At 45.0% G+C, this 18,957-nt stretch overlaps 1 protein-coding gene across 1 annotated transcript in view; it reads right to left on the minus strand.

Moving 5' to 3' along the window:
• Positions 1–18,957, minus strand: part of HERC2 (HECT and RLD domain containing E3 ubiquitin protein ligase 2) — a 308,748-nt gene that overhangs the window by 102,281 nt on the left and 187,510 nt on the right. Inside the window, exons 54-61 of the mRNA XM_082245322.1 lie at positions 11,212–11,303; positions 10,942–11,117; positions 9,230–9,341; positions 2,831–2,912; positions 2,331–2,474; positions 2,036–2,126; positions 1,745–1,922; positions 242–323 (exon numbers count right to left, since the gene is read on the minus strand). Of these exons, the coding sequence (XP_082101448.1) occupies positions 242–323; positions 1,745–1,922; positions 2,036–2,126; positions 2,331–2,474; positions 2,831–2,912; positions 9,230–9,341; positions 10,942–11,117; positions 11,212–11,303 (957 nt within the window). The remainder of the gene's footprint in view (positions 1–241; positions 324–1,744; positions 1,923–2,035; positions 2,127–2,330; positions 2,475–2,830; positions 2,913–9,229; positions 9,342–10,941; positions 11,118–11,211; positions 11,304–18,957) is intronic.

Here is an 18,957-nt window from a genome sequence, read left to right on the forward strand (position 1 = left end):
CAATCACAGGGCCCTTCTGCCGAATGATGTTGCTCTGTGTCCGAGGGACACAGGCACATCGCGATCGCGTCGCTGCGCGTGCCCGCGGCGGCGCGATCTCTCTCCTTCTGAAGGACGTTCCGGAACGTCCATTCAGAAGGACGAGACTCCCGCCCGGCCGTATATGTACTATGGCCCGGGTGGGAGGTAGTTAATGGACCCAAGCCTTTACTGCCAACATAAACGTTAAACAGAAACATACCTTCATCTGTCAAGGCCAGCGTCTGAGCATCTCTGCTTCCACATGCCACCTGTATGACCCTATGACCAAGCAGTACTTTCACCTGAAAAGGCACGCAACGGTTAGACAAATATATCTTTCTAAAAAGGATTTTCACTACTAAAAAGCACCAAAAATTTCAACATGTGGACATAACCTCAGGCAGTACATTCAGCATATTTAAAATGTAAATGCATGCATTGGTGTGGACATCAGCATAAATTACCATAGGCAAAAATCTATATATAAAGAACATGCTGTTAACATTTTGTTATAAACCCTTAAAATAATTATTCAATGCCCATTTGCAAAGAATTGAAACTGTAAAATGGACCACACTGCAATTTGCTAGGGAAACCACTTTCAAAGAACTGGCTTAGTCTATCAGGCTTTTCCAGTACCAAAACCCAAGCCAAAGCTATGTATCTGGGAGCTTTAAAAGGGTTTGTTACCCCATCATTTCATATTCCTGATAATGTGTCTATTGTGCCATGTACTTGTGTTAAAAGGTGTTCTGTCCTTTTTACATTTCTTCCTTTGTGTGAAATTCCTGGTGATTCTGCCAATCTCCCTGCTTTCCTAATTCAAAGGAATCACGCTAGGGCATGGAAGTGCATCCATCCCAGTGTAGTCAGTTTTCTGAGCTGGGAGTACAGCCTACAATACTTTTATTGCCAAACAGGGGCATCAACTGCACTGAAATTCTTTTTTTAACAAAATAAAAATATTAAAAATGGGGAAGCCAACTGTAAAGCGGACTTAGATGGAGCCATTTTCTTTCATGCAACCACTTTGGAATAAAGCAAGCATCACATCTACTAGTGCATTCAGTCTAGAAGAGCCCATTTCCACTGTCTGAATGCTAACTTGAATGATGACTAAAGTTGCTCTTAAAGATCTGGATCTCTAGTTAACTTAAAGCAGTTGTAAAGGCAGAAGTTTTTACCTTAATGCATTCAATGCATGAAGATAAAAAGCCTTCTGTGTGCAGCAGCCCCCTTCAGCCACCCTAATACTTACCTGAGCCCCATTTCTATCCGGCGATGTCCACGAGTCCCTGATACCCAGCAGTGGCGCCACTGGCTCCTGCTGCAGTCAAAGTCAGCCAATCAGAAGAGAGAGGGGGCAGGGCAGAAGGGCAGCTCTATGTCTGAATGGACACACAAAGCTGCAGCTCGGCTCAGGTGCCCCCATAGCAAGCTGCTTGTTGTGGGGGTACTTGACAGGAGGGAGGGGCCAGGAGCAGCAAAGAGACCCGAGACGAGGAGGATCCAGGCTGCCCTGTGCAAAACCATTGCACAGAGGTGGCAAGTGTAAATAGGTTTGTTATTTTTTAGGAAAAAACAAGACTTCACAATCATTTAAGTGATTACTCTGTGAACAGCTTCGTTTGGGAAACCTGAAGTAAAAGCTACACAGAATTTACACCAATCCGCAGAAGCAAATCTTCATACATTTTTGCACTTAAGCAAGAAATAAGCTTACCATTTTAGGCTTCAGCTGCGTTGTATTGTCACCATGGCCCAGACGGCCATATTCTCCCAATCCCCATGTATACAGCTCTCCACTAGATGTGATTGCAGCACTGTGGGAGCTGCCACAGGCAATGTCTCTTATACGTTTACTCTTTAGTGCTTCCACCAGACGCGGCTTGTCACAGTTCCTGAATAAATGGCAACAGCTTATCTTAAGAACATCAGTCAGTGCCAGGAAAGGCCATAATAAATATGAATTCAGGTAAATATTTAAAAACTAAAAAGTAAAAAATATTCTTACATCCTACTAAAATGTCCAAGTTTTCCATCATCCCCTTCTCCCCAAGAGAAAATTTTTCCATCCACAGTTAAAGCCATTGCATGTCTTCCACCTGAAATATAAACATGTAACGAATCACTACAAAGAGGCACACGCACTGTCATTACAGTTCTTGCTTCATACATAAAAACATTGCTACAGGTAAAAAGTGCAAGCAGCTAGATACCTTAAACTTCTAGACACCTGCACTTTTTTTTTTTTTTCCTAAAATGACAGTCTCTAAGAGAACAGTATAGACACTTTTGGCCAGGTGTACCTGAGTGAACAGCCACTTTCTTCACTACATAGTTGCTGAGAGCAGTCATCTGTCGAGGTATGGGCACAGTGCCACTTGAAATGCCTAAGCCTAGTCTTCCATTGGTGGCCTCTCCACATGCATACACTTTACCTTCCGCAGTAACTGTGAATAGTAAATATAACCGAAAATAAGCACAAAACTCTATGTTCAACTCTATATAAATACTATAATAGCAAAAGAGATGAAGCCAGAATAACAGACGATTCATTGAAACTACGAAAAAAAAGATTTTTGCAAAATATATTAAGCGGAGAGCAGTGTATTTTGACAATATTTAGAAACATTATTGGAGGGATATCTGCCCTTTTCCTGCCTTTTTGGGCACGACCTTCAGCGTTCATTTCCTCTTTACTACAGCAAGTAGGAGATACAGTTGTGTAACAACATATCCCAAAACCTAAAAGTCAGCTCAGAATTATTTAAAAACTTGAAGCACTGTAATCCAATAAAAACTGCACCTGCAAATAGACTTTTAGATCCACCAGCAACCTGTACAACATTGAGAGCCGAAAGAGTCTCTGAAAAGGATGGAACTTTGATCTGCAAGGTAAAAAAAAAATAATAATTTTATTATAGCGGAAATACTCTGTGATATCATCTGCCAGCCTTTCCACCTCAGCCAATCAGAGGAAGCCTTGTATTCATTGCTAAAAATATAAGACTTCCTCTGAATGGCTGAGAAGCACCTAGCCTGCCTGATGCTACATACAGTATGATACAGCACTCACAGTAGGCGCATCACTAAGAAGATAATGGGATTTTTGTACTTACCGTAAAATCCATTTCTCTGAGTTCATCGATGGACACAGGGCTCCATGAATCATAACTACTGGGTTAGATTGCCTCCTCGAGAAGTAGGACTAGGTAGAACAAAAAACACCTGGCTACCCCGATGGGCCGTCCTCAGCTGGTACATAACTCCCTCTCTGCTCTAGGTATTCAGTTTAGTAGCAAGCAGTAATAAAAGTACCAAAACTCCACAGAGAGGTGGGTGCTGTGTCAGTCGATGAATTTCAAGAAATGGATTTTATGGTAAGTACAAAAATCCAATTTTCTTTCGCTCATCGACGGACACATCGCTCCAAAAATCATAACTACTGGGATGTCCAAAAGCAGTGCAGAAAGAAAAATGAGGGGTGGGGAAAATAACCCAAAGCTAAAACACAAGACCCCTAACCAGGACATAGGAGCCTTAACCAGTTCACAGGAGCTGCATCTGAAAAATACAAATGTAAAGGAAAAAACACCCCTCAAGAGTGAACAGCCCCTCTTAAAACACCAGCCTGCAAAACCTTGTGGCCAAAAGAAGCATCCGCTGATGCTAAAATATCAACTTTGTATAACTTGATCGTAAGCGCATACTTTCACCACGTGGCCACCTTGCAAACTTGAGGAACTGACGCTTGACGAAGGCCCAAGAAGTACTTAGCGCCCGATTATAATGCGCCGTGACAGAAAGGCGGAACCTGGCCTTTAAAAAATAGGCCTGAGTCCCCGTCTGTCTCATGCATTTGGAGATGGTAGCCGAAGTAGTGACCAGCCCTTTTCTTGGTCCTTGTGTAACAACAAAGAGTATGACCTCCGAAAGGACTCAGTAGCTGCCAGATACACCCAAATCGCCTGAACCACATCCATGGTAAGCAAAGCAAAATTTCTTGGGATGAGCTGGCTTGGGACACAAGGAAGGCAACACAATGTCCTCATTCAAATGGAAATTCAGAGACTTTTGACTGACCGGAACAAAGAACCACTTAATCTCTATGGACCACTAAATAGAGAGTACAACCAGATAGTTCTCAAATGGAGATTTCAGGAGAACCAAGAGCACCAAGTTTAAATTTCACAGTGGCAAAAGAGATCGTAAGGTGGAGCCAGATGTCGAACCCCCTGAATGAAGGTATGAAATAAAGAGTGTGAGGCAAGGGGGGGTCATTGGAAGAAGATTGCTAAAGGCAGACACCTGGCCCTTAATGGTACTCCAGGCCAACTTCTGCTCAACGCCCCGTTGAAGAAAGGCTAAGATCAAAACCACAGGAAAGGATCGAGGATGAGTGCCAATAGACTCACACCATGAAAAGAGTGCTTTCCACGTACGATGATTTTTCTTGCTATAAGTTGACTTCCTCGTCTTCACCATAATAGGGATGACTGATCCAGACAAACCTCTGTCCCTGGCTTTCAATAGCTAAGACATTAAAACCAGCAACTGTAAATCAGGATGGTAGATCAGCCCTTGGGATAACTGGTCCCTCTGAGAAGTAGCCACCAAAATAATTGGAAGACCCTCGCGCTTGATTCCTCGCAGGAACCACGGAAGAAGCTTAAGCCAAGGATGATACCGGCCTTACCGTGCCATAGGACATCTGCAGCATCTACCAGAGGAACCTGTGACCTCGCCACGAACCTGCTGAAGGAGCTGCATGTAAGACTGTACAAACAGAAGGTGGATACCACCAGACACACAACCTGTATGCAAGTCGGAGAAGAGAACTTGTCTGTGTGACAACAGCCGGTGTATCATGGCCTGTGGTTCCTGAAATTTGTCCAGAGGAAGGACCAACATGGTCAGAATTAAAATCAGACCTAGGTATATTCCCTTTTTGTGAACAGGGATAGGGGGGACCATAGGTAGTTCGGACATCACCGAACCATTGCAGGAACTAAATAATATATATACGTTAAAGGGGTTCTTGTCTGCGGATCCGGAGAAGCCAGGTCTAGGCTTACCAGTCCAAGGTTGCTTGGAACCTCCCAGGGAAGACTTTAAGGATCTATTTCCCTTACTCTCAGTCCCGGGAGCACAAAATAATTTTCTATGAGCTGAGAAGGAGGGCCCCCATCTGCGACGAGGCTACTTCTCTTTCCTAGATTGTGGCAGGAAGGTACCCTTCCCTCCCGTAAGACCCTTAATGATGTCATCCAGAGGAGCCCCAAACAGGCGATCACTTTGAAAGGTCAGACTAATGAGAGTATTCTTAGAGGCTTGGTCTGCAGACCAATTCTTGTTTTTGGGTTGGTACCTCAAGCCAAATTTGTGGGTGGGGACTTTTAAGGCAAGTGATAATATATCACTTGCCTTAAAAGTCACCACCCACAAATTTGACTTGAGGTACCAACCCAAAAACACAATTGCAATTGGGACGACGGCAAAACCCTTATTTCAAAATAGGCTGATAGGGATCAAAACTTTTCTAATGCAGACCAATTCTTAAGCCACAGCGAATGCCTAATCACCACCGCTGAAACAGAAAGCTTGGACAGCACAGGAACTGTATCCAAAGCTGCATCACAAAAACTGCAGCCCCTTGACCAACTGGCCTGCTAAATCAACATAAGCGGCGGGAACCTGCTCACTCCCCAGACCCTGGCGCAAAAGCTTGGCCCATTCAGTTAGGGTCTGAGACACCAGGCCCGAGGCCAGCACTGGTCGCAATGCCAAACCAGCCATAGTAAACATGCTGCATGCCATAGCCTCCGCTTTCCTGTAAGCAGGTCTTTAAAGGATGGGGATTCCTCTACTGAGATAACGGTTGCTTTATTTAACCTGGAAAATAAGGAGGGTCCACCACTGATGGACTATTCCACCTTTTTAAAAGTTATTCCTCAAAAGAGTAACGTACTGCAAAACGTTTGAGGACCACAAAGAGTAACTTTGGTTACTCCCATTCCTTAGCAGTAATAAGGGCATCCACCAGCGCTTTCTCATTCCCTGCTGCGCCCGCGCAGGAATCATTCTCACTAACAGATAGATCGGGGGCGTGATATCAAGTCCCCCCTGGAAGGGCTGCATCCACGACAGAATCAGGCTCCGAATCAGATGGGACAGACTGAGCAGGGGAAGACGGGGGGACGCTTTCTCCTGGGCCTTTGCCCACACGCCACTTTCACCTGGGATACTAAGGGCTGCAGGACTGCCGTCAGTGCAACCATGAGAAGCTGGGGTTCCAAGAGACCTGCCACATCCATGAGAGGGTCAGTGGGGGAGATGGGACCCTAAGGCTCCATAGGGAAAAGGAAGACCTTAAAATACAAAAGATTTTTTGGCACAACTAAAAGGATCCCCCCAATGCTCAGGGTACCTATCAGCAGAGAGGGATGCAGAGAGGGATACACAGGGGACCCCCCCCCCCCCCCCAAGGACCCCATCAGCTGCAGAAGTGCCGAAATTCTTACCCAGCAACACCATGGACATCATCCGCTTCATATATTCCAGGACAGGAAGGGAAGGAAGAGAAGAAAGAGGAGGAAGAAGAGGAGCTCCGGCCGTCTCCAGTGTCTTGCCGGACAAAGGGAAAATGGCTGTTGTGACGCCATCAAGCTACATAAACATGGCCGCCGGCCGGAGACCAGCCAAACCAAGGGAAAATGGCCACTGTGATGTCATCGGACTTCTAAAACCTGGCCCCTCCGGGTGCCGAGGACACTGAAAGCATGCTGCCAGGATACTCTCTATGCCTTCCTCACCGCTGCACCCTCTGCAAGGGGACCTCCAAACTGCACTCAACGGACACACAGTAAGGCATGCACCTAGGGGTCTCTGCTGCACCTTGTGCACTGGAAAGCCCCCCATACCATCAGGGCAGGACACACACCACCCCAAGACCTTACAGCAGGGGAATGGCAGGGGAGACCCCCAGGGGTCTCTGCCGCCTGCCCTGGAACCCCCACCAGTCTGTGGGAGGGGGAAACTCACTCACCTGAGGGACTTTAGGAAGGGAAGAGGGAACCCGAAGGCAGGCCCAACCATCCCAGGAGGGTACCCACATCCACCTCAAATCGCCCAAAGGGGAGAGGAGGGACTGCACTTATTCTGTGGTGCGGTTGATGCTCCAGACAGAACTTCTCGTCACCAAAGCAGGAAAGCTGTCAGCCAAGGGACCGCTGCGACTCGGACCAGCTCTACGGTCGTATGCAAACCTGCGAGACGTTTAACTTGTGTGCCAGTCTCTGCCCGTGAGGCAAAGTCGCGAACGACCTAGCACGTAGCTGTGGTCTGCATGCGGTCACTGGCTGGGGGGACCACTGGATCTAGATTATCCAGCCCAGGAATTGATTGTAGATCTCCCGAGTAAAAAAAGCAAAAAAGATGCAAGGAAGGAGAAAAATTGTTAGGACCAAAAGATCCCAGCAGGGAGCCTAGGCTCGTACTCCTGACTAGACAGATTAAAACTGAATACCTAGAGCAGAGAGGGGGTTATATACCAGTTGAGGACAGCCCATGGGTGTAGCCAAGTGTTTTTTTGTTCTGCCTAGTCCTATTCCTGGAGGAGGCAATATAACCCAGTAGTTCTGATTTATGGCGCGCTGTGTCCGTCAAAGAAAGAAAGAGAAAGTTGGTTTGGGCCAGCATGGCCAACTATTTAAAAATGACAGAAAACCCAGACTTAGGCTTCACAGTTTTCCACTTGCCCAGACATAATCTACCAGAAACATCAAACTATTTGCCTGTTCCAATAGGCTCACTGTGTTCATGGTGCTAGGATTCCTTGTATTACCTCATTTGTTTAAATAACCCAAGAGGTTAATTTATAAATATATCTGTCCCAATAACATACAATCAAGAGTTAAAGACTTCTTCATTCCATAAGACTAAAGCTAGCCATACACTGTACGAATTTCAGCCGATTCCTGAGCAACCAGCTAAAATTCACTCTGTGGCCACCTGTTACCGGACTGAAAAATTTAGTTGAGGATCATCAGACAAAAACCTGCTGCATCCAGTCAAATTCAGATCCTGCTCAGGTATTTTTGCACTTTCCTACTAGCTGTCCAGGCAACACACACTGGGCTACATCTGGTATGGGAGATACACATGCTGGATCACACCTGGCAAAGCTCCAATTTTGGGTGGGGGTGTAGGTGATTTGTACCAGACCTGGAAACCCACACACCCCAAATCTGGTAAGCAATTTTGTGTTACATAGTCAGGTTGAAAAAAAAAAAAACAAGTCCATCTAGTTCAACCAATATAAAAAAAAAAAAAAAAACACAACCATTCAATTCCGTATACACAATCCTATACCCACAGTGGATTTCTACTTCCACAAGTAGAAAAGCTGGCTAGGACCCACCAAAACATCAACATTGCATGTTGAGCAGTACTCCCCTCCCCACTGTTAATTTGTAAATCATTTTTTGTATCAAAACCTTTGTGTTTTTTTGTGGATGGTTAGGTGACCTACCAAGGTCCTTCCTTTACAGCTTCAACTTTAAGCAGCCCTGTATGATGCTCACGTAGAGAAGAGAGTTACATTCTCCATCATTCTCCTGTGAGCCAAGGTTGACAGGACACCACACCACAAATAGGTTGTGCCCAACAGCCCGGGCACTCAGGAAGTGGGCTGAATGATGAACAGCTGGAAAACCACAGCAGTGGAGGATGGAGGAAGAAGCAGTAGACAGCTTTGCAGCATGGAAAGCAAAGATTTTTTTTTTTTTTTTTTTTTTTTTAAAGGCAGGTGCATTGTACTTAATCAGCTTCTAACTTTGATAAAAAAAGAATGGGAGCCGATTGGTTCCAATGGAAAGCTGCACCAGATTTTAGTAAAATCAATCCCAAGGTTGGGGTTTTTTTTTTTTTTTTAAAGGTATGGGGGGAAAAAAAGCAGCAGCTGTGAAGCACTTAAAGTGATCTCAAATGCAAAGTGAAACATGCTGCTTTTGCTCAACTACACAAGCTCTAAAATATCCAATGTTCATATCAAGTGAAGACCTGCAACATCCTTCTCTATCAACACTGTCAATACATACACGGAAGCCGCGATGCAGCTTTTTGATATTATAGATATCAAAAGCCATACAGATACAACATGACCAGATACAAATCTAGTAGTAAGGTACACCACATCAGATCTTACCTTGGAACCTTTCAGTCCTCCCAGCTGATCCTTGTCATTCAAACCCCACACAAAAACCTTGGTTCTGATTGTTGCTGCAGATTCTGAAGCCGCAACTTTTTTCCTGACGAAGCTAAACAGACAGTTTGTTCATCTACTATTATTAAACCACAACAAAGCTAAACTGCATTCTACTATTCAATCAACTATTTACAACTCTCTAAAAGAAAAATGGAGCATTTTCAGTGAGCACATTGGTAGGACTTTTTTTTTAGCAATAATTGATGTGACTTTCACATTTTATATACAAGCTGTCGTGTTTTTGTTACCATAGTAAATATATTTAGTAAATTATCCAAAGGAAGAGATTGACTACATTTTGCAGCAATATCTCACTGTTCCCAAGTAAATCAGCCACACAGACAGTACATTTAATTGTACATCAACTTGCATTGCCAAAAAAGAGCAGTAAAGACAAATCAAGTGCATCACTGAAAACCACAGCCTTTGTATGCAATGATCACTGTCAAAAGTACATAATTACAAAAATACACATGTATTTATTTCAGGCATTTATAAAGCGCTTTCTATTTAAGAAGCACTTGTCATAGTATTCATTCACATAGCAATAACATTTTAACACCATCTCATTTCCACAGATACAGAAAAAAATATGTATATCACATCACTGTGTCACTATCTAAACTGGAAAAGTGGTGGGGACACCCAAAACTGTTATTCTATAAAATGTTCATGGTGTACCACTGAGATAATCTCTGAAGTGGAATAAAAGGAAACGAGAGGACAATTGCCACAAGCACTAGCACTGATACATGGGAGGGGAAGAGATCACATACTGGAAGTACTAGGTAGGTCACTTCACTTTTTTAGGCTAATACAGCAATGAGAGAATAATGGCACTTTTCCACTGCAAGTACCGGCTCGTACCAGCTCGGCTCTACTCGGCCCTGTTTGCTTTTCCACTGCTGGTACCGCATGGTATAGTGTCGGAACGGTTCGGTACGGTAGGGTATAGGTTTGCTTTTCCACTAAAGTAGTACTAAAGTTAAGTGGGTGGGATAACAACGGGGTGGGTGGGATTCTCTGACCAATCAGTGGCTAGTAGTGACTGCATGCAAAGGATTGTGGGATATGGTACCAGTTTGGTACCTGTTGGAACCACAATTGAGTAGGTACTGTTTTTTCAGAGCCGTACCGTACCGTTCGGTTCCATGCAGTGGAAAAGCAAACCTATACCGTACCGTACCGTACCGAACCGTTCCGACCCTATACCATGCGGTACCAGCAGTGGAAAAGCACAAAAGCGTGCCGAACCGGTACGGTTCCATGCAGTGGAAAAGCGCCATAAGGTGAAGGCAATAAGATAGGTGGACATAATTAGAGAGATACTTTTGCATTGTCATGCATGGGCAAAACATAGACTCACTTTAAAAATAAAAAAAAAATACTTAAAGTCTGGATTCACATATGCTGCACCGCGCGGCTCACAGAAGCCCGCATCCAATTCACATATGTGTAAATCCAGCCTAAAAGTTGAAAAGGAAACAGCAGTGTATGTGCAACAAATACAGAATAGCTATAAGGCTTTATTCCTTCAAATCTAACAGGAAATGTGTCAGTATGAGCAGTTATTACCACATGCCCCACCCACAAAGAAATTTATAATTTTGTGAATATTCAATAAATGTTTCTTTAACTTTCCTAGTACTTGCCTGCCAGTGCTAGTCTTATCATCATCCTCTTCTTCATTATCAGAGGCTAGAAATGGAACTGTTGCTAAATCCTCATCTTCTGCTCTGATCTGTCCGATAATGCTCAGCTCATGGATTTTACAGTCAATGCCAGAGCTCCGACACTGCTTAATGGCAATCTCAATATATCTGTGATACTAAAATGGATGAGGGAAAAAAAAAAAGTACACATTCGCATAAAATTCAAACACAAAGGACACTGTTAAAAATGCAGCTGCAAGACCCACTTACCTCTGTACAGTCACTAAGCAGCAACACACTCATGTCTATGGGATTTATGTTGATTGTCTTTAATTCTATGAGGTTATTAAGAGAGTTTCCCCCTAAAACAAAAAAGTTGGCATAAACCTGATGTATAGACAATAAAAACAAGTGATTAAAAGAAGATGTGACTGCTAACTGGGCGGCATTTTAATTTAAGGGATGTGTTTTTTTTTTTATTTAACAAAAGGTATTCATTTATTGAATGCCGCAGAATGAAAAGGATTAAAAAACACTACATTGCCATTTTATCATCCATTGAGGGACACAGCTCTGGTAAACATAGGGATATACGGCTGCCTACATGAGAATTGGACACTGGGCAAAAAAAATTAAGAAAATGAAGGTCTGCCCCTTTAAGGGTATAACCCTTCCCACTTCAAATCTCACCAGATATACTGTACATGTCCCAGGTGAATGAATGTCACCTTCCTCGCTGCTGGATTGTTCGCTTTAACTGGAAACATTTCCACTATCAACAGATACTGGGAGATTAATGCTGGTTATACAGAAATTCTGGAAGTTTCCCCATTGAACCAATAGTGTTGGGAGATTCATGTCAGATGTATTGACACCCCACTGATCAGTACTCTGGTCGCTCCCTGCAGGTGGTCTGCTATTACTAGGCAAGCCCCTCCAAAACACCCCCCACTTCTTCCTGTGTGCCCCAGGTTGTAAGGTGGCGGGTGCAGCTCTCAGATGGAGAGACAGCTGCTCTCTTTGTCTGGTTCATTGCTGGTGATTTTCAGTAGGAAAGTCCTATTTTTCTATGGACTAGCCGTAATGACATTTGGCACTTTGCCTCTTCTGATTAAACCCTGGATACATGGCTTTGACTATGATTATTCCTGAAGAGAGTGACAGTTTGTTCTTTAAATGCGTATTTAATTTTTTTTTTTTTTTTTGTGCCCAACATGTTGTTTCCAAACTAAAAAGGCAATTGCGCTGCGGCTGTAAATTAATTGTTCCCAATAGGGTTTGTAATGTATGCAAGGCAGAATCTGGTGCAGGAAAGGACTGTGCAACTTGTGTCTCTAGCAAGTCTAGGTCTGAAAATATGTTTTACAGCATCCTTATCAGGCATTCCTCATTCTCCCCATCTTACCAAGGATTATTTTTCTTCTATTATTAAAGGATTTATGTCTCTGCTGGAGAAAGCTGTTGCTGCACCTGCTCACAAGGTTTAAAAATGCAGACAATCTTCTTCACCTGGAGGCTCCGACAAAGAGATGTTTAATATTTCTATGGTAGATCTGTCAGATTACCTAGAAGATTCTAGGGCGATCAGTCACTAATCTCTATCCTTGAAGTGAGGAGTCCCTCTAGATGATTCCCAGTTTTTTTCAGTGTCAAATCCCCAGGAGAAACCAGTCTACCTTTTTAAAATGAGGCTGTGAGGTATATATATATGTAAAGGGTTTTGTTGTTACTTCTACTACTACTGAACATGCTGCAGAGGGTTACTCTCTTCCTATTTCTGATAGATCTATAAAGACTAGGAATTTCTGGGCACACAATTCTTGGTCACTAAACAATTCAAAACACTCTATCCTTTCCAGAAGATTGAGAAAAAATGGTCTACTGCTCCTGAGGTTGATTTTTCAGTATCTTCTCTTAAAGCCTTGACCATACCTGTTGATTATTCTTCGTCCTTTAAGGACCCCACCAACAAAAAGTTGAAAGTTTTTTTTCCTCATGCCATCTATTCCTTATGGCTTATACACACGATCAGAAAATCGTACAAAAAAATACCGCTTTCAAAGCGATCGTACTATAATCTAAATGTTAGTACACTGCTTTCAAGAGCCAATCACGAAACCAAGGGACAAGCACGAAAAGGTTTCTTGTACAATTTTCATTTAAGCAGTACAGTTGTCGTTTTAAAAAATACAATACAAATTTTCGTAACCTTAATAAACTCTTATTTCTAAAAAGGAGACTAGCATTCAAGGTGGAAAACAAAAAGGACGATAATTCGTCCTATAATCTCAGTGTATGCCAGGCATTAGCAGGATTGGCCTTTCAACCTTTACTAGCCAGTGTCATTTCCCAGACTTTGACTTCTTGGCCACTATCGCTAAGTGTGCATTAAGCAGCCTCATTTTATTGATCGCCAAAAGTCACTCGCTAATGAATAGCAGGTAAGTCAGTGCTCCACTGGCTAAACAAACAGTTATAAGTCCATGGGAGACGATTGCTGGGGGATGGTAATCTTAATAGGAGAAAGGACACATACATTCACTGGCCGCTCCTCGATGGGTATTGGGATCCCAAAGGCATGTAACAAATAGAAGAGGATGCCAGATCAGTATAAGCAAGAAAAAAAATGGGATTTGTGGACTTACCGTAAAATCCATTTCTCTAATGTTCATTGACGGACACAGCACCCGCCCCCTCTATGAAGTTGGGTTTTGATCTTCTGACACTGCTCGTAACCAAACTGAATAACTATAGCAGAGAGTGGGAGTATATCCCCTGGGTCTGCCCTATAGGCTAAAGCCCCGTACACACGTACCGATTGACGGCCGACGACCGATCGGCCGATTGTAGGCTTGTTAGTATGATGCTTCCGACAGTGCATTTTCGGCCGAACAGAATCTGTCGTGCAGGCATTAAAATTTTTTTGGCCAACACCAGAACGGCCGATTGTTCGCCAGTCAGTACAGATTTCAGCCGACAGACAGCAGATTTGCAAGACTGGGCATGCTCAGAAAAGAAAAAAGACAAGGAAAGTTAACCATCACATGACATCACTTCTGCAGTCGGCTGTTGTTGGCCGACAAAATTCGTGTGCAGTCTTTTGCAGTTTCAACAGACACGACAGCCCTGGACAAAAGACGGCCGATCATTCGGCTGACGATCGGTACGTGTGTACGGGGCTTTAGTCAAGCTTTTGTCTGCCTAGTGTCCTACTCCTGTAGGAGGAGTTGTATGTGAGTGATCAGCAGAGAAATGGATTTGACGGTAAGTCACCATCTCATCTTCATGACTATATGGGACATCCCAAAGCAGTGTCAAATATGAGGGGTGGAAACAGTAAGAAAAAACATTTCCAAAGGCTAAACATAGCCAACCAGGTAACATGGAGCTCAACTATCGACAACTGGAGCTCACCTGAAAAAAATATAAAAACACCCTCAAAGAGGACAAGTCCTCTAAACAGTTGCCTGCAAATCCTTGCAGCCGAAGGAAGATGCCAATACATCCAACCTTATAAAACTTTGTGAAAATGTGCACAGACGACCAGGTAGCCTCCGTGCAAACCTGCATCACTGACGCCTGATGACGGAAGGCCCAGGAGACACCCAGAGTAGATTGCGCCTTAACAGGGAAATGAGGAGCCTGACCCTTAATAGAATAAGCCTGAACCACAGTCTGTCTGATCCATCTGGAAATGGTCCCAGCAGAAGCAGTCAGCCCTTTGCCATCCATGAGTACAAATAGGGATCTTAAAATAACATGCAGCGCTTTTGATATTAAAATACACAAAAAAATCAATTGGGGAGTAAAAGTTCATAAGAAGTCCACACACATATGAATGGATGGGGGATCCAGGAACAGACAGAGTAAAAGTTGTAAGTTGTGAATCCAGAAGCCACCACCAGTAAACACCAGGTGTCCAAGCCTCTTACCGGATCTGATAGACCCCCATTACAGAGATCAGTCAAGCGTGCCCAATAAACAATCACTCATGTGGAGCAGATTCCAGATCCAAAAATTTTCCAAGTCAGGCAGCCCAGTTTCAGGTAATGACAGACCTCAGATCAGAGATATAAAGGGAGACTCCTCATGGTATAGTACATCAGACTAAGGTTTTATTGAAAGTAAAATTGGCCACTTACACATTATCCAGTAAAACACAGCATTCACAACTTACAACTTTTACTCCGTCTGTTCCTAATATCAAAAGCGCTGCATGTTATTTTAAGGTTATTTATATCCACATTTCAGGATTGGTGCAAGCTGCTTTTTTCTGTTGAAAATAGGGTTTGTTCATTTAGCGCAGTATTATATATTTATTACAAATAGTGAGCCTGACTTTCTAAAACACTCTGTAGCTGCCAGGTACACCCTTATTGCCCAAACTACATCCAGGGAACGCAAAGCAACTTCCTTAGGATGCTTAGGCCTGGGACACAGGGAAGGCAACACAATGTGTTCATTCAAATAAAAATCAGAGATGACCTGCGGAAGGAACGATGGACATGGACGAAGAACCACCTCATCCTTGTGAATCCCCAGGTAAGGTGACCGACAAGACAGCGCCACCAGCCAGCTCCGACACCCTGCGCGCAGAAGTAATAGCCACCAAAAAGGCCACCTTGTGGGATAACGTAAGCAGGGGAACCTCCCGAATATTTTCAAAGGGAGGCTTCTGGAGAACCGTCAACCCCAAATTGAGGTCTCACGGTGGCAATGGAGACCGCACTGGAGGAACCAAGTGTGCCACACACTGGATAATAGTACGCACCAAGGAATGTGTGGCCAACGGACGTTGAAAGAAAACCGCCAAGGTCGAGACCTGGCTCTTGATTGTACTCAAGGCCAGGCGCTGCTCAACCTCTCGTTGGAGGAAAGCCAAGATCCGAGTCACCGAAAAGGAGAAGGGGTAAATCCTGAGGAATTCACACCAAGCAATGTACCCCAACCAGGCTCATCCCCCTTCTCGAAGGACGATCATTCAGTCGCCGGGGGCACGCTGCACAGACCCCCCCATCGATAGTCAGGGGAGCGGGGGCAGAGGGGGGTAAAGACCTGCAATAGACCACAAAGACAGGGGAAAAAGCTGACTGGGAGCCTGGGAGTCCGACATTCCCAGGGAGGAGCCAACATCCACCCCAAGACCCTCCAGGGGTAATGGGGGAACAGCTACTTACCACACCAGGAAAAGGGTGGGCACCGCTCCTGACAGACCACCACTCCATTGTAATGTGGGTGCTGCTGGCCAGGAAGAAATGCTGGGAGCCAGGCCGAAGCCAGTTCGTATGTGCCTACGCGAGACATTTAACGGGGGCTGACCTGCGCGTTAAACGTTTAACACGCAGGGGCTATGTCACGGCCGACCAAGCGCGGAGCTGGGGTCCGTACGCACTTGCTGGTAGGACTGGGGAGGACACCAAGGATCTAGATTATCCATTTTGCCGCCCAGTCCGACACTTGATTGTAGATCACACAGGAACAAAATAATAAAAAAAAGAAGAGGAAAAAAAAAAAAATCCATTTAAAAGAGAAAAAATTGCCAGGACCAGAGATCCCAGCAGGGAACTAGGTCCTTACTCCTGACTAGGCAGATAAAACCTGAATACCTATAGCAGAGAGTGGGAGTACACCCCCTGGGACTGCTCCATAGGTATAGTCAACTTTTTGTCTGTCTAGTCTCCTATTCCTGTAGTGGGCAGTATAACCAATACAGTCATGAAAAGGAGGAGCTGTGTCCGTCAATGAACTAAAATGTAATTTTTTTTGTTTAAAGTATCACTTACATGTAAACAGGCTGTAAATTGCATACAGGGGTGGTATAGTTGCTCAGCTAAAAGTAATGGTCGCGATGTACTGGAAAGCAATTACAGGCACAAACTGGGAATCTCTGTGGGGGGAGCCGGCGGTGTCCGGGGCTCTGACACACATCATTGCAGCTGAGTGCACAAGCAGACAGAAGAGAGGGGGTTGGCCGCAATGTGTTTCCAAGGCCTCGCTTGTCAGGCTAACCCCACACCAGGACAGATACATAAACTGTCATGAAGAGGAAAAAACAGAATTTTTGTAAAACCTTACTTTTAAAATTCCTTTCTCTGAGTCCTCCGACAGTCGCCGCCTCTTCATATTCGTCACAATGGGGTTATGACCTTTGCTCCGTAGGAGTAGCTAGGCAACAGAGTAGGTCAATATTAAGGCTTTTAACATATCCCACCCCCAGGGGGTGGTACCCTCAGTCAATACCCTCCTACTTCCTGTATCCATACCTCAGTTTCAGTGGAATAGCAGTAGAGTATACAACCAAACCCCAAAAGAGGGGCGGGGGCGGCGACTGTCGGAGGACTCAGAGAAAGGAATTTTACAGGTAAGATTTTACAAAAATTCAGTTTTCTCTTACGTCCTCCGACAGTTGCCGCCTCTTCATATTCGTCACAATGGGGACGTCCCAAAGCAGTGCAAACATGAGGGGTGGTAAACGCAGTCGCGCCTAAGGCAACGTCGTCTCCACATCAGAGAAAGGAACCTTACCAAAGGAAGGAAACCAGCTGGGTAGAATGAAAAAAAGGTGCTCAACAGGAGCAACAACCCAGGAAAAAACAAATAACCTAGCGATAAAAACATATCCCAAACAGCCAAGGGCCCAAAACAAGGAACTGCCGCACTAAGAACCTTGCGGCCAAAGGAAGCATCAGCCGATGCCTGAACATCCACCTTGTAGAACTTCGTGAAGGTGTGAACGGACGACCAAGTCGCCGCCTTACACACCTGGGCCACAGAAGCCCGATGATGACAGGCCCAAGACGTACTCAGAGATCTGGTAGAGTGCGCCTTCACAGGCATAGGAGGAACTTTTCCCTTCAAAGCATATGCCTGTTCAATGGTCTGTCTGATCCATTTGGCGATGGTAGAAGCAGACGCCGCCATGCCCTTCCGAGGACCCTCTGGAAGGACAAATAAGGAATCCGACTTGCGAAAAGATTCAGTCGATTTCAGGTAAACCCTGATCGCCCGAACATCCAGGGAGTGAAATTCCACCTCCTTGGGATGCTTGGGCTTCGCGCAGAGCGAAGGTAGGACAATATCCTCATTGAGGTGAAAATCCGAAATCCTCTTCGGAAGAAAAGAAGGGTTAGGTCGCAAGACCACCTTATCCAAGTGAACGACCAGATACGGAGACCTGCAGGACAAAGCTGCCAGCTCCGACACCCGGCGAGCCGAAGTGATCGCCACCAAAAAGGCAACCTTCTTGGACAACATGGACAACGAGATCTTTCTGATCTGTTCAAAAGGGAGCATGTTGTAACACGGACAGAACAAGATTCAAGTCCCAAGGAGGCAGGGGTTCCCTCCTAGGAGGGACCAGATGTCGCACCCCTTGGACAAAAGTGCTAACCAAGGAGTTAGATGCCACAGGACGTTGAAAAAGAACGGCCAACGCAGACACCTGACCCTTGATCGTAGCCAGCGCCAAACGCTGGTCAACACCCGTTTGAAGGAAGGACAACACCCTAGACACCGAGTACGTGCGAGGGGAATGCCCCCTGGACTCACACCAGGCAAAATAGGCCTTCCAAGTACGGTAATAGACCTTCCCCGAGGAAGACTTCCTTGCGTTGATCAAAGTGTGAATGACCTCAGGGGAGAGACCCCTATCCTTCAGGACCTCGGTTTCAACAGCCAGGCCGTCAAAGCCAGCGACTGTAAAGCAGGATGGAATATCGGTCCTTGAGACAGGAGATCTTCTCAAAGAGGTAGACGCCACGGGGCGTCGACCGCCAGATTCACGAGGTCTGCTTACCAGGACCGGCGAGGCCAGTCCGGTGCCACAAGAATCACCGTGTGCGGTTCTGAGTTCAACCTGCGAAGGCACCTGGACAGCAGTTGAATCGGTGGGAATGCGTACAGCAGTCGGTATTGATGCCACGGAGCTACCAACGCGTCTGACGCGTCTGCCCGAGGATCGCGTGTCCGTGCCACGAACCTTTTCACCTTGTTGTTCAGACGAGACGCGAACAGGTC

This window comes from Pelophylax lessonae (assembly GCF_965119305.1).
Source record: "Pelophylax lessonae genome assembly, chromosome: 2".
Lineage (NCBI taxonomy): Eukaryota > Metazoa > Chordata > Amphibia > Anura > Ranidae > Pelophylax > Pelophylax lessonae.